This window comes from Branchiostoma lanceolatum, chromosome 9 (genome assembly GCF_035083965.1).
Source record: "Branchiostoma lanceolatum isolate klBraLanc5 chromosome 9, klBraLanc5.hap2, whole genome shotgun sequence".
Classification (NCBI taxonomy): domain Eukaryota; kingdom Metazoa; phylum Chordata; class Leptocardii; order Amphioxiformes; family Branchiostomatidae; genus Branchiostoma; species Branchiostoma lanceolatum.
The window spans coordinates 13398992-13415239 of NC_089730.1; the positions used below are offsets into that span (position 1 = coordinate 13398992).

The 16248-nt window shown below is 41.9% G+C and overlaps 4 protein-coding genes across 4 annotated transcripts; 2 read left to right on the forward strand and 2 right to left on the reverse strand.

Annotated features, from left to right (window-relative positions):
- Positions 1-18: 18 nt before the first annotated feature.
- LOC136441268 (small RNA 2'-O-methyltransferase-like) lies at positions 19-5455 on the forward strand. Its single transcript, XM_066437461.1, has 7 exons — positions 19-133; positions 308-516; positions 1136-1211; positions 1865-2036; positions 2554-2736; positions 3126-3297; positions 4095-5455. Exons 2-7 carry the CDS (start codon positions 328-330, stop codon positions 4572-4574), a joined length of 1272 nt encoding a protein of 423 aa, XP_066293558.1. The 5' UTR covers positions 19-133; positions 308-327; the 3' UTR covers positions 4575-5455.
- A 198-nt stretch (positions 5456-5653) lies between these two features.
- Positions 5654-6965, reverse strand: LOC136442609 (uncharacterized). The gene is made up of 2 exons (XM_066439554.1): positions 6460-6965; positions 5654-5714 (listed from the first exon to the last, which is right to left on the reverse strand). The coding sequence occupies exons 1-2, from the start codon at positions 6963-6965 to the stop codon at positions 5654-5656; spliced, it is 567 nt and encodes a 188-aa protein (XP_066295651.1).
- A 1529-nt stretch (positions 6966-8494) lies between these two features.
- On the reverse strand, positions 8495-16226 carry LOC136441270 (uncharacterized). The gene is made up of 6 exons (XM_066437463.1): positions 15861-16226; positions 13703-13904; positions 13071-13201; positions 12387-12528; positions 12009-12101; positions 8495-8965 (listed from the first exon to the last, which is right to left on the reverse strand). Exons 1-6 carry the CDS (start codon positions 15960-15962, stop codon positions 8769-8771), a joined length of 867 nt encoding a protein of 288 aa, XP_066293560.1. The 5' UTR covers positions 15963-16226; the 3' UTR covers positions 8495-8768.
- Positions 9432-11530, forward strand: LOC136441269 (uncharacterized). The gene is made up of 2 exons (XM_066437462.1): positions 9432-9890; positions 10262-11530. Exons 1-2 carry the CDS (start codon positions 9815-9817, stop codon positions 11239-11241), a joined length of 1056 nt encoding a protein of 351 aa, XP_066293559.1. The 5' UTR covers positions 9432-9814; the 3' UTR covers positions 11242-11530.
- Positions 16227-16248: the final 22 nt, after the last annotated feature.

The following is a 16248-nucleotide window of genomic DNA, read 5'->3' on the forward strand; positions in this document are numbered from 1 at the left end:
GTTTTTATGACCAATTTGTATCTTGTAGTCCTTTATTTTCTTTTGAATGACTGACGATCTCCCAAAGTGCAACAAAGATGGACTCTTCCTGTATCCGGTCTTTTGAGGATAACCCCAAGAGGAGACAGTTGTGGTATGCACAGATGAGATTCTTCTATAAACATTTACATTCTCATAGATCATACAAAGTCCATACAAACAATTTTTCCTTGTCAAAAGAATTTTGAACTTTTCAAAAGTTTGTGGCTATGGATGGCCTTTTTGTCAGTGAAGTTATAACGTTAAATTTCTTTGAAATTTCTTACAGTAGAAAATATTTCTAGAAAGATGGAGGATGCAGATGATCCTCCACTGGATAAACCAGGAGAAGCCCAGGACAGTGCATCATCAGAAAGTGTTGGCTCTGCTACTGTAGAGGATGAGGAGGAGTTTGGGGGTCCAGTGTTCTCCCCTCCTCTCTACAGACAGAGATATCAGACTGTGGCTGATCTGGTCAAAAAGTACAGGCCGAAAAGGGTAAGACTATTTGGAGCAAATGTCTTTCCTATTTCATTCTTCAGTGTGTGACTGTGAGTTTATTCTCTGATGCTGGTGAAAAGTGATGGGTGCCACTCCAAATGCCTGCAAGTTATCTCTGTTTCTTTCAAGATTCAGATGAATGATTTCAAAATGTATCCATTTAGTTGAGTAACGTTAACTGTTTTCTTGTGTATCTTATATAAAACCTCATTGGTAAGAGCAAATATCTTCAGGATTTTGACGTCTCTTATCATACTATTTTTTCCCCAGTTCCATGTCATACATCAGTGTGTGAATTGTTCTGCCAGTTTTTTATTTGAAGCCTTTATTTTTGGAGGGAGCAAGTTGGTTGTCAACATATCGGTGCCAGGTTCTTTTGCAGGGGAAACCTTATTGCCGCCCCAATATGTTGAAAATCACAAATCAGAGCTCCCTCCAAAATAAATGCCGGTGCTGCCCAGAAAGCCAGTGAAAAGGAGGCTAGAGTGATGGATGTCACTCCAAATGTCTGAAAGTAATCTGTTTCATTAATGAATCAATCATACATATTAAGTTTTCTTTAATATCACTTATTCACTTGTACTTATTTATCTACAAGTATATGTGTTCACAATAGCTGGTGGATTTTGGATGTGCTGAAGGGAAGCTGATCAGATTTCTCAAACCAGAGGAAAGTCTGGAACAGCTGACAGGTGCGGTCGTGTTTATGTTAATAACAATATAGTTTGATGGCCGCAAAACCAGTGCAATTGACAAGTGATTAGAGCTTTCAACTTGTATTTGGTAGGTCGTGAGTTTGATCCCCAGCGAGTCATACCAAAGACTTTGAATTGAAAATTGAGTATAGCAGTTGAAAGCACATTACTACCAATGGACCAGCCCTCTGCTGTTACAAGTGGCTGGCACAAAGTTGTGTGGCCCAAGGGCTATCAAAACAGAGATGGGCACTGCCTTATCTACCATCTGATGTGGGAAGGATTTTTAAATTAACTTTTTAACTTAACATTGTAGGAGTAGATGTACCCAGGAAGAATCACGATGCAACAAAGACAACAAGATAAATGTTGAGAACCATTTGCCAGCCACTAATTGCCATCCTCAATCATAGTGTAGCTAATTGCCTTGCAAATTGTGTTTTCCAGCAAGCCAGTCAATTACTGATAATAGCAATATGGATCTTGGTAATGAAAGACTGTTTTGCGTTGATTTTATCAATTAATTGGACAGAAGCTCATCAATCTTTGCACCCTCTAACTCTTTTCATGTAGCAAAGATATGATTAAGCACTGTACAAGTTAACATACCTCTGCTTGATGCTGATTCTAACAAGTCTGTGTGTCCCCAGGTATTGACCTTGAAGGAGAAGTACTGGATTCGATACGGGGGATCATCAAGCCCCTGCTGTCGGACTTCGTGCAGCCGCGACCGCGTCCCTTCACCGTCAGCCTGTACCAGGGCTCCATGGCAGAGTGTGACGACAGGTTCAAGGGATATGACATGGTCACATGTGTGGAAGTGTACGTAGGATGATAGATTTCTTTGGTTTTTAGTTGTTGTTTAGTTGTTTATACTGTGATCTATTCAGTGTATTAGCCTTTTAGGTGTCACAAGTTTATCTACAGCCAAACAAGTGACCACCTCTACGAATGGACCACCTGGACACTTTTTTGGTGGTCCCTTAGCTTTTCTTTTCCATTGACACTGTGAAGCATTAAGAATCCTTGTTTTGACTGTAGTGCTGATCATGCAACATTATAATCTCCATCATTAAAACTCTTGCAATACATTTTGAAGAAAACAATGTATACCCAGGCCTTAGCCATAGTGTTCCAAAGATTTAACCTACGTTATGAATGTGGAATAAGAAATGTTGAATCCTTTGAATTTGCTATTTTAGTGCATCTTGAGGTAGTCCCTATGGATGAAGTCAACTGATTTCATGGAGTGCAGTTATAACAAAATACATGTAATCTATTAACTAAGGTGGAACTGCTTGATGTATTGACAATATCTTACATCTATTGTGTTCTGCAGGATTGAGCACCTTGACCCTCCGGTACTAGACGCCATGCCGTCCAACGTGTTTGGCCACATGAGGCCCTCCGTGGTGGTGGTCACCACTCCCAATGCAGAGTTTAACGTCCTCTTCCCAAACTTCAGTGGTTTCCGCAATGCAGACCACAGGTTTGAGTGGACCAGACAAGAGTTCCAGACGTGGTCAGTCACATGGTGTAACTCCAGAAACAAACAAGTAATTTATACCCAGTTCAAAAAGAAGGAGTCATTCTAGATCTGTTGAGTCTGTATTTTGGGATGGTGGTGGCGTGTCAAGATCTGAAGTTGTACGTACGTCACTGGCACAGTTCTGGTGCATGTGATCACTTATCGAGTTCTCATGTGGTCTTGCGTATGTGATCGCTGGTACAGTTTTCCTGTTTTCTCACGGGCTAATACCCTTGTGTGTTGCCCTTTGTCACCATAAACACAAGAGAACCGCATCAGATATTAGTATTCGATATGTTTTGTCAAAACTTGTTGTACCAATTGACTTTCCTTTTGAAGTGCCATCGTCGTTTTTATGAGTACATTTTGTTGCACACTTTTAGGGCAGATGGTGTTGCTCAGCGGTTCAGCTACGACGTGACGTTCCACGGTATCGGTACGGGACCTGAGGGCACAGAACATCTCGGCTGCTGCACACAGATGGCCATATTTGAGAGAAAACAAACCCCATATGACGAGAATTCAACTGTTTTGTGGGGAACACCTTATGAACTGGTAAGATTTTATTAATGCTGTTGGTGTGGCACAACAGTTAGAGTGTTGTGTTCAGAACCAATAGGTTCCGGGTTTGATACTCACCGTGCCTCAATTTTGTGCCATTGGGAAAGGTGTTTTACATGATACGATACCTAGGTTACCATGATGGTGGAGTGACACCGACCAGACCTCTTGGCTAAAAGTGTGCTAAAAAACACACGGCTTCGTTGCACCAATGCGCCAACACCTGCACACTCGTCACCAAAGGCCAGAATCTTTTTTTAAGGTCATATTTACTTAAGAAAATTATTTTTTAAATTTACTTTCTTTTTAAGAAAAAGATTTTATTTCTTCATTTCTGTCAACTTATTACTGGTATGCATTTGTCACATGTTGAGTTTTGGCAGGCCAAAGTCAGCATTATCATATCTATAATACATCAAAGTACAAAATGTAAGTATGTCCCCAAGGTCTGCTGATGAAGTCTAATAGATGCAGTACGATCGCCTGCAGCCTGTTGTGTAGGCGTGATGGATACCACAGGCATACATGAAATAGTGCAAAAAGATTGCAACCAGATCTTATCATATTTATGGATTTCTAAACCTGTATTCAGTATTAATCAAATCTGGAGAAAGATTGGTGACCTCCTATTAAAGTTTGTGAAAAAATATAATGCAATATGCACTGACAAGTTCAAGCTGCCTTTATAGCCTTACAGCTTCATGTCTCATGTATTCAACATTTTCAGTTAGAATGTTTAAGATTTATAATTTGTGGTAGGCTGACTGATGCCATAACCCTTTGTTTTACAGATTGCAGAAGCAGTCTTTCCATACAGAGAGAACACGTTATCCAAGGAGCAGCAGATTCTACAGGAAGTCCAGTACTACATCAGACAGATCATGCAGCGACGGGTCCATGGTGAAGAAGAGGAAAAAGACAATGATGATGATGATGATGTAGCAGCTTCCGAGGAAGTCTCAATTCCTCTAGACATTCTGATGAAGTTCCAGGGGTTGAAGCGAGTCTGTCCTGATGTCCAGAGTCTACAGTCTGCCCTGGTGGGTTCAGACAGGGTGAGGCTGAGTCAGGATAAAACTGCTGTGGTCTGCTGTATGGACAGGGACGATGGGGATGATGATGGTGAGGAAGATTGTTGCAGTGTGCCCTCAGACAGTTCTGATGGCATGTTTGATGATGCAGAAGATGACTACACACATCATAACTTCTATTGTAGAACAGACACTGGACGTTCTACATTACCTCTGCCTTGTGAAGAGGACTGGGTTTGATTTCATTGATATAATCAAACAATAATGACCAATAAAGGGACAAGGTGAGACTCACTAATGGAAACTTGTGCCAAACAGAACTGAACAGTTATGAGCCATAATAGATAAGAACCTTTAGTTAACAGTGCTGACTGGGCATTTGATGATAGCTATGATATTACAGCTATGTTACATGTGTAACATTTATTGATCGTATGACTAGAGGGTGTATCATTTGTGCATTTGACTGACATATATTTCCCCATGTAACAGTTAATCCATTGAATAATATTGATCCTTTGTACTGAAAGTCAGGGTCCCATGTTGTACATGTACATGACCCCTTCATTCATACATGGTGCTGATGTGACTTAGTTACCTCGTTAAAGAAGCTCTCAGGAAAGAAGTCTTGTTTATTGGCTGCATGATATCATTAATCTATATTACTTGTAAACAGAGGGTTTTTTGAATGCTCTAGTAGCTTAGAGTAAGAGTAACAATAATACCAAAAATCTTTTCAGTAAGTAACAACACGTCTTGTTAAAGAAAACATACCAAGCGATATGAGGTGATCTTTAGACATTTTCTAGGGAACAGATCTGCCCATGTATTGTATGTAATTCAGTAGACATCTCACATATTATGCTGTGAGCTATATATATATATCCAGTATTATTTTAGTTGTACATGTATGTTTAGCCCATTGGCTTAAATTGTTGAGTCAGTTGGAAACATTGCTTCAAATGTTACATGTTATGTGCTCGAAGCCTACATCATATACATGTGCATGTATCATGTATGTAAAAACTTAACATTTGGTCATATTTCTTTATTGGTACTTTCATCTTATTTATTTTTCTAAGACTGTTGATAGAGTACATTGTTTCACTGTCAAAGTTTATGATATACTAGTACATATTTTGGGACATTAATTCAATGAAGCTGTAGTGGTGAAATATTTCGAAATATTTCCAAAGGACTATATGTGTCAAAGTGATTTAGTTTACCCGAAATTCTGTCATATAGTGACAAACGCCGCCTATTTGTTTATGCACAAACTGCAGCTTTCAGGTGACACTGTCTATAGTACTACCATGGTACTACATGCCATTTGGATTCCTTCTTCTAAGTTTCCTTGGTTCATTAAAGTACCCCTCGTCCCTGATAGAAAAACACAAAGAAATCGTTTTGAAAATCACAGGAACCGCACCGGGATGTTGTTTTCTGTCTGAAAATGCGTGTTTTCAACGTCCAAAGCGTTCCGCCCAGTAGTCCATGTAAAACGGCGGACGGCGAAACGCGTGTCTCTTGGCGACGGCCTTGTCATGAGAGTGTACTTTTTTGTCCAGTAGAAAATCTTCTTGTCTTAGAGAGTCATCGCTGAGTATTGCGGCACATGAAGGCCTGTGGTCGGGTTGTTCCTGAAGGAGTCTCAGAAGAAGGTCTCTGACTGGTACCGCATTGAACTTCATCATCGTGTTCCGAAGAGAAGAGAGGCGGCGCATTTTTCTGTCGACGTGAAACAAGACGTTCCGATATTGTACACATTCATACTACATACGTACCAGCCAAATTGGGCCAGTTTGAAAATGTCTGTTTCAAAGAACAAACGGTTAATCCACACAAAGTTCATTCTGCGTCCGCATAGACGTATTACTTGCTTTAAAGCCTTGCTTTAATTGGTCTCCCGATGAAAGAAAAACGATTAAGGATTCATGGTTTGTTATATCATATTCTATGAGTTCAACTATTAACCGTAACGTTACCTTCGTCATCACTTAGATTTCAGAAACTAGACACCTTTTCTCTCATCTATTTTTTGTCCGTTTGCGTCAATTTTGGACTGTCCAGAAGATGTCATACATAAAATCTGTGCGATTCTCGCTAGAAAAAAAGCCCGACTTACCTTCTATAATTTCTGCTTTTTATATTTCTTTCAGGAAAGGCGACGAATCCAGCGTACATCCAGAACAGCACACATCCCAGTGCCCAGACGTCCGCCGCTGTCGTGTACCGGGGCTCTAACAGAACCTCCGGCGGCACGTATCCAGGGCTCCCGCACACCGAAGCCCAGGTCGCCCGCTGACCAGGGGTGATGATAGCCAGTCCGAAATCCGTGATTTTAACATCCAGATTCTTCGTTAAGAGAATATTCTGCGGTTTTAAGTCACGGTGGATGATATACCGTTCATGGAGATACTGACAGCCTTCTACCAACTGCCCGAAGATGTGACAGATTTGCTGACTGTCGATGTATCTCTTCTTTTGTTTCAGCTGATCCACGTAGGAATATAAAGATCCCGTCTCACAGTACTCCAAGCAGAGGTAGAACTGGCCGATGGGAGTCTCCACCCAGTCTATCATCCTCACAATCCTGTCGTGTTGTAGCGAGCCGTGAATCAGAATTTCCATCTCCAGTCTTTCGACTTCTCGGTGGTTTTGTGGCTCGGCAACTTTCACGGCGTATAGAGGCCCGTTACTTCCACCCCCTGTGACCGAGTAGACCCTACCAAAACCACCCTTTCCTAGGAATTGACTAACCCCTCCGAGATGAGTAAGCCATGAGCTGCAATTTTCGCTGTCAGAACTTCTTCCGACGTCTGTCTTCCTCCTGGTAATACACTTCAGGCAGCTAAACATTTTGCTGTGCTGACACTGACGTGTTGTGTCGTGTTGTGTTGTGTTGTGTTGTGTTGTACATAAAAACTAAACGTGGCATATATGTTCCAGAACAAGAACTCTAGAAATTCTTGTTCTATCAACGTGCTAAGTAAAAGGGCCCATCACAAAACACATTGGACTACAAGCAGATGTTTGGGATAACGTTTTCAGACCGACCGGCTGTTTCTGACAGTCCACTTTAATGCTCACAGATATCCTTAAAGAAGTCATTACGTACAAGAAGTGATGTGTTCGTGAATATAGGCGGCGCTTCTAAAGGTGGCCACAGAGTTCCTCTCGTTGCGCCCAAATATCCATCGTTTTTATGTGAAATGGTGTTTTTGAAAGTCTTAAACTTCAATCAAATGTATGTCAGGACCATTTGGACCTGATTGTAACATATTCACTGGCTTGAAACCTAAAGTATTGTATATTTTCACATGTTTATAATTCGGAAGTGTTTACCCTCTAAGAGCCTAATCTGCAGTACCGCTCCTGACCGCGACCAGAAAAGTGCAAAGACGACCGTCAAATTGCCAAATTTCGGTCTTTCCGGGTGGGGGAGATCGCGAAAGGCTCGTAAAGGGGTTTGAATTTTGGGGGGTTGAGTGACATTTTTTTCGAATACGAGACCATCTTAGATCAAGAATGAAAGCACTTTAGACCTTTCTAGAATAAAATTATATCTCCAAGCAGATGTTTGGGATAGCGTTTTGGACCGACCGGCTTTTCTGACAGTCCACTTTTGCATCTTTGCTTCTTCTTACTAGTATATCATCTGTGATGCATACTCTACAGTGTCTTACATGAAATATATGTACATAACCTATACATATATATATTTATATATATATATAGAGAGAGAGAGAGAGGGAGATCACGTTATTTTACTGCAACATACAACGATATCAAATTTCAAACCATGACTTCAAAATAGCATTTATCAGTCCATGACTATATCTTCGTTGAGCGTAACCGTAACAAAACACAAGTTAATGAGTCATTCAATTATAAACTTATTCGTAACATTAGATCGAGATATATCGCAATAGTCCTTCTCCATCTATTTCATCTTTCTGCTAATACTGTCAAGTCAACGGACAAAAAGGTTAACATTTCAAACATGTCGATTGTCGTTGTGAATATTTTATAGCACATTTACTTTAGAGCTAGCATTACACTGTATATATCATGTCGTTGTCTATCATAAACTCAACTTCGGTATGCGAAAGAACAAAATGTCACTGTTACAACTCTTTCTGTGTTTTTTCTTAAAGTAGTCTTTGAAATACTATAACAAATGCGCTTTCTTTTGTAAATCCTGTTAGATATGTAGAACGTTGTCGTTTCGTTGTTTCACATTAAGATTCCCTTGTCTGCTTTCGTTTTTCCTACACCTTTTCGGCGACGTACTCTTTGTATTTTACATGCAGTCCACCTCGGAGAATCTGGCAGAGTTTGAATAGATTAAAACAACGTTGCCTCTCATTGTCTCAACACAAGGAAAGATATCCTGCATCCGTTTTCTTCTTCTTTTCAAGCATATCGTTTGCCCTACAGCATATCGGCGACGTCCTCCATTTTACAGTCCACGAGGATCTGGTAGAGTTTGGCGACAGTCGCGTCCGGCCGTTTGTGCCAGTCCGCTAACATCTTCTCGGCGGGGTTGCTCCTGGCCTTGTTGTGCTCCCAGAGCTGGGCGGTCTGTGGAAGGACGCCGATCTTCTCTGCTACCAACTTCCAGTCTTTACCTGGGGAGTGAAGAGCCGTGAAGGAAATACGTTAGGCCATGTTGATTGTATTAGTAATTAGGATGTTAAGTTTTATTCTATACTTCTTCTTTGTATTATGTTTACGAATTCTTGTCATACTTTGTACCATGTACAATTGCCGTGCAATAAAGTTCTTCTTTGATTATATGGATGCCATCCCTGGGAACCACAAAACTGATGCGAGCGTGCGAACTTTGGCAAAAAAAGTTGCCTTCATTATGAATTCTGCGTGGTCTGGAAGGATGAACAAAACTTAACACACAGAGTCTGGCATACCGAAATATAGATTCTATACTTTTGTTCTTTCAAAACTTCTTCTTTGACTTTAGAATTGACTTTGGCACTTTACGACATTGGTATCCGATTTCCGAAATGTTGTTTTTTTGCACACGTATTTTCTCATTTTGCAGCTGCTTTTTTTCGATTTACAGTATGGCCGAAAACTTTTTTGGGAAACGGACGAAAATTGATGCGCGCGCGGATGTCATCCATATAATTCAAATCAACATGGCCTTACGATAGAAATCCAGCATACATTTGTATCAACTTTGAAATATGGCATACAACATTGATGACTTAGTCCATAGACTCTGAAATAATGTCCTTGGTCCATCGAACGCTTCAGCGTATCGCGCGCGTGTTCCAGAATACCGGTACCGTTTTATCGAACAACCGTCTCCATGGCGACACATCCATTGTTTAGACGTAGTGTGTTGCCCCCAACATACTAGCAATCTGCACCGGCAGTCAAAAGAAGAGGCGTGATCTTGTGTTGGGAGATCTTGATCATTCAGCCATACTCTGGACTCCAAACAACTTGACATCATCATGTCGGACGTTGGGGATACAGTTCTGTTTTATATAAGTGAAGAGGACGACTACAGTCCCATGGCAGAAGCACAAGGTAAGATAAGTTTTCACTTCAGTTTAAAGAGATAGTCCATGCACTTGGACAGTTACTCTACTCTGTTAATTCAAACCCTTCTCTGATGAGGGAAGAGGACTTTGAAAACATGAAGACTGTGAAATTCATTGGTAGAGGATATAGTTCATCACACAGCCAGGATTGTGGAGGGGGTGAGGTTCTCACTGGATAGTCCGTTACGTTCATGTTAATTAAAACAGCGTATTGTCGAAATGCACAATCGAAAACAAGGATACGGGCATCTGAGAGAGAGAACACACTTACTTGTACACCAGCATATAGGATTTCATTTACTGTATTTTTATCAATCAAATGTTTACCCCTTTCATCCTGCTTTGTGTTTGCCGTAGATTCTGTTAATGAAGACAGTGGGACCCAGACGTTGAACACGTTGGACGACATAGAAGAAGGGTTGCGACAGTTCAAAAGAGAACGCCATGGTGAGGTGACAGACCAACCGAAGTTTTCCGGCTGCAGAGGTCTGGAACCGATCTCCATCCTAGAAATGGTGAGCAAAGACGCACCTGTCGAAGAGAAGTTAGGAGCGCCGCCTAACGACACAGATCGTCTGTACACTATCGAAGACATCCTGGAGGCTCTGGAGATTGAAGACGGACACTTAAGCTTGTCATTGAAAGACAAACAAGGGAAGAAGATCAGTCTTAGAGCGGAGGAGTCTAAGAAAACCGTCAAGGCGATGAGAGACGGATGCAGGAAACGCATGAAGGAAGAGGAGCGTCGCATTCGGAAACAGATGTGGAGGAAATACAGTCTGGATTCCCTGAATAGCGACAAGATGTCCGCTGGACTTTCAGGAGAGAAACAAGGACTCGTGAACAAGCAAGACGACAGGGAGAAGTTATCTAGATCTGACAGGCTTCCACAGCTCGGCGGCCGAGGAGATGAGCAGGAACAGATGACTGACTCTGACGACAAAAAGGTTAATCTTGCATCGAATACCGAGAAGAACGACGACAGATACATGTATGTACGACAAGCACACAGCGAGTACCCAGAAAAGAAAGGCAAACGTGCACATGGCAATGGCATCAGACCATCGACGCCAGCATGCAAGCTCGCGGGCACATCGTCGGAAAGTTCAGATGTTAGATTGACGACGGATGGGGTACCCTGCAGCGACGAAAGAGTGATAGAGTCAGACTCACACAATCATTTCACTTCGGAAGAGAATGACAGATTTGGACATGAGCAAACCACGGGCAAAGCGAACTTGAATGCTAGAGGCAAGATTCGGCGGCTTTTCGCCAGTCTTAGAAGGGTTTGCAGACTGCTTTGCTGTATCTCTGACACTAGCAGTTCAGACGAATAATATTTTCTAGTGACAATGTTAAATTGAATGTATACTGTATTAAAACTTGGCAAAGTTAAGTTGAATATTCACAGAGTTAAACCTTGGCAAAGTTAAGTCAATGCGTACTGAGTTAAAAGTATCTCCGCATGTTCCCGACAAGCTATCAAATCCCTGCGACCTTACCAGCATCACACGTCTTTGATACTATTCACAAATATGATGATGAGTTGATGTACTTGTCATTCATGTCGACAAATGTTACCAGTATCTAACCCAAGATTGTTTGTTTTTGAATAAAATGTGTTCTCTTCAGTGCGGTCTTTCCCTTGTGTCTAGACTGACGCTCGAGCTCAATTCAACTATCAACATTACAATGTTATGAACGGATATTGGTTGAGTTTCTTAAAGAGATATCCGACGGTGTTTCTTTCAGTATCTGTTGAGTTACTGTGTAGCAACTGAATTCGGTCTGTTCCCGAAAAAAACAAAAAAAACATAAGGCCAAACTCTCATAATTGGACGGAATACCGTACGCCCGCCATATTGCGAGGGTCACATTTCCAATCCGGGGCCCGGCTGGGAACGAAAAGTATGATATAAAAGACAACAAAAACACAAAACGTACCCAAAATTACTTAAGTGCATTGCTTGTGCAAATCTATGGACATACACTTTGATTTTTCGTTTCCGCAAACAGCCCGGCCGGGCCCTGGTTAGGAAATGTGACCCTAGCATAAAACAAAGACGGGGAAATATGACAGGTAAAGGCTGTCCCATGGACTGACCTGCGGATCTGCTGATGTTGAGTTCCGTGGTGAGCCGTAACCGAACGTCCCGAGGCAGGTCTTTGATCGGTAACGTGTCCGCCAGCTTCGGACCTGGCGGATGTGGAGAAAAAGAAAATAACAGAAAATATAGCTGAAGAATTGATACGAATATTGAAAAAAGAGAAGATTGAACGAAACAAGAACGACGACCATTTCAAATCAAACACATACGATTGTCGAAACGTTTCGTCTTTTTGTTTTTGACTCCTTTTCGTGGAAGCAGGTACTGTGTGTATAAAATCCTCGGACCAATGAGGTCAAAGTCAAACGACTTACCCGTCGTGGGGGAGAACGTCCTGCGTTTTCTCGCAAATGTTAGTTGTTTTTCTTTGTTACCTGTTGTTCCTTTGGGCAGGTGCGCCCTGAGCGTGTCGGCCACGTCACCCCTCTCCACCTCCCTGGCGGCGCGGGCCACTCTCCGGATGGGGACGTTCTGACAGGCCGCCAGCAGCCGCAGCACGGGGTACGGCCCGTTCTCCTGCTCTCAACATAGCAAGATGGAAGCTTTAGTCCACATTTCGATGATAAGTTTGTTTATTTTTTGTTTGTCTATTTGCACAACAAGAAAATACATAATACATAATAAACTAAACAATAAAAACAGGTGCAGGAGGAGAAAAAGGCGTATACATGTATAGCTTATACCAGGCCCTCCTTCTCTCTACTAATAAACATTGATTATGATCGATGAATAATATAGCAAAGTAATGCATAAAATGTTATGCAGGTCGTTCGGTGTGTTACTGTATAACCTGCAGGCGCTGGGTGAATTGAGGGCTGGAATCTCTTAGCGTTCTTATAATCATAACTGTTTGCCGAAGTTTTACAAATAATCAGCACACGTTCATCATAGCTCCGATCCATCATCAAGAAAGAGAAATGCGGGAAGGTAGAAAAGAAAAGATAAAGATCTAGATACGCCGTAGCACATCGGCGTAGTGCGTGCAGTTGACTTCAAGTACACCAAGGGACGGCTGTTGGAATTTGTAGCTTTCCACAAGGTCAAGGATGAAAATTTACCGTTTCAAGACTTTTCCTCTCCTCCCCTTCGAAGGGAAGTTTTTCCACCAGTCTGAACCACTGTGACGGCGTGAAGTCGGGGAGGGAGGACAGCTTGTTGCGCAGCTGCTGGGACAGAAACGTCGGCTTCTCTGCAAGAAGGACACTCTTCTTTTATTTCTTCCACGGATACAAACCCGTAATGATGAAAATAAGGAGTACATATAAACGCTGAACGCGCGATAACATTGGGGGTTGTTACATACAATCTTTGTTGACACAACAAAAAGTACAGTGACTTTTGTGCGGTCTACTATAAACTACAAAATAGAAAGGAAAGATTAATCTTAAAATTCTACTTGATAAACAATAATATAGGCTATCATACGTGAGTCTCTAAGTATTTTCATCCAGATGGGACTAATCTTTGGTTTTAGTATATTTTCTGATAGCAAAGCACTTTTCTATGTATGTATGTATGTACTTATATTTGCATCGTAAGAGCTGTCATATCTGAAGATATATTCAAATCTGCTTGTGGTATCGAGTATCTTGAATTCAATAACGAAATGTGAATATGTACAGTGAGGCTAGAAGTAGCGGTTCAGAACATTACGATATTGCCATCTAACATCTGCTTGGAGATTACTCACCACCAGTCTTGGAATAGGCGGTCTCCCGAAGTCCTTCCTCCCTCAGCGGACGGGCGAGCTCTGGCTGCTTCTTCTCCAAGACGTTCACAAAGGCTTCGAAGGCCTCCGGACCCTTCTGAGGCAGGATCTTGAGAAACCTGGAGGCGCGGTCTGTTGGAGTCTGGCCGGCAAGAACCTCCGCCTCTTCACTCTGGTCAAAGACCTGCAAATCAGTGCAAACAGTAAGGGGTCATGGTATACTTCCGAAAATAATTTCATCAGGTTGGTAGAACATAGGATATTTGGAGTTTCTTTTTACACAACCAGGTAATCTCACCTGCTGACGTTTCGGTGTCTGTCAGACATACTATCATGGTATACTTTGTACATTTTTCTTGTGAAAAGTCCTATATGATTATAAACGTCCAACCCCAAAGGATTCGGTTGTATTTAGTAGTAGTTCTTATTAGAATAGTCCCGTTCCACGTGTCTACAATTGTTATCTTGCATGTCTGTATACAAATGTACTTGTGTTCTAAATACTGTGACATGTTGCAATTGGTCCTCGGGCAATAACTTGCAAATAAAACTCTTGACATCTATGAACATACAATGAGGTTTGACAGAGTCTCTACGGAACCAGTCATTTCCAGTCGAAACAGTGTAAGGATACGTCTTTTCTAAACCATGTCTATTTTCAAAGCAGGGAGGTGGGCTCGAGAACTGTAACTGTTCCCAGAAACGTACATGTACAGAGTTAAGCATAGTATCACAAGCAATACTGAAGAACGCCCAATTTTAGAATGTTACCGAGGAAAATAGCTGCTGGTCATTCCTTCGTGTTTAGAGACGGACGGATTAAGTGGACCGGTGGTAAAATAAACATTTCTACCCGGGTGTAAAGTGCAGGCCCTTAAACATCGCCAACACCTCATCGGGTGTATGAATACAGCAACAGCAACGTCCACAATAAAAGCGTTTGAGAAAGATAATACAGCATAGTTCCACAGACAATAGGGGTTACTCTAACATGGAGCCACGCACACACGCCACAGTGGACGCGAAAAGGGAGACCTCAAAGGCTCGCCACAGTCAAAACGTGTACAGTTACTGTACATTTATGCCTCCACATTAAGATTTTCACATTAAGGGTAGTTAGCTAAGCTCCGTCCACTGTACTCACTATGCGTAGTGACGACAACAGTTAATTAGTCGTGTTTCTGCGGTCGAGAAGGCGGATAGCAAAGAAAAGGCGGTCTACTAAAAAGACGTAATAAATGACGCCAAAAAGCACACGTATACGTATAAAACATTGACTGAGTCAGATCCTACATCTCATGCAATACAAGGTTTGGTTTCGGGCCAAATTTGAGGTAATTCAGGGGCGGTACCGGTGCCACAGCGTCTATTGTAACGTTTTCTGGTGTGCAAATAGGGCAAGTTCTTTGCTAACTCAGTAACGAAAACACGTCCTAGTTTTCAGCAAGACACGAGTAAACAGTACCTGCAAAATTTCGCAACACAATTCACTCTGCGTGTGTGAACACAGCAATATTTGTATTGGGGAACCATGGCATTTGCTCAACAATTTCACTGTTTCTACGACTCAGTCGACTACGTACATTCTGTGTTTGTCGTGACTAATTATCAAATGATACACGAAACATGATATGTGTCTTCGTATTCAGTATGAAGTAATATAGGATTCTTTAGGGATTCAAGATGAACGATTCCGTATGTCATTATGCAGAGAGAAGCAACAGACGAAAAGTGGGTTGACTATCTTTATACCTTTGTTCGGATGATCTAACGTTACCGACATATTGTATCGACGGTAAAGAGCTCTCTTTAACCAAAGATCTGGCAATGGACTGGGTCTAAAACATGGTTTTGAGAATTTGCAACTAGTGGTATAGTAAAGTATGTTAGAGTTAAGTTGGCAGTCTCCACCAAACTAACTATGCTGAATGAAAAATCGTAAAATTCATCCATGTAGGAAGAATAATTTGCCAGTGGAGTTTGACCATCTTAGGGTACCATTTGCCTGCGCAGGGGGAAATGTTATCCTTACAGCGGCCTCACTCTCTTGACCAATCAATCACACATTTTTGGTCGAATTCTACTATCCATAGCCCCTTAGGAAGGTCTGGTGGAGGCTACTAAGGTGGGTTAACCTTACCGCCAGCATTTGTACCAGCACCCTGGTGGTCTGCATGTCCCGGACCAGCTGGCGGTGGTATCTGCGCAGCAGCAACTTGTGGAGATCCTTCATCTCAGTCATATCGTCCCACGCACACGTCAATCATATTTACGTCAATCATATCTGGGCGGACCGTCCAACGCTGGAGGTTGACACACCTGGCCAAACTTCGTCCGGCTTGACCCACTGAGTCCGTCGCCTTTCCATTCGCTGCGTCACCTTTCACCCGTTGCGTCTATGGCCAGTTTAGTTAGACCTGCCCACACCGCTAGGGGGGTCGGGTACAGATTTGTTTATAAAATCTAAACGCATGTTTTTACTATTCAAAGTTGTGATATCTCCGCTCAAACGGTTAATTGATCAACTT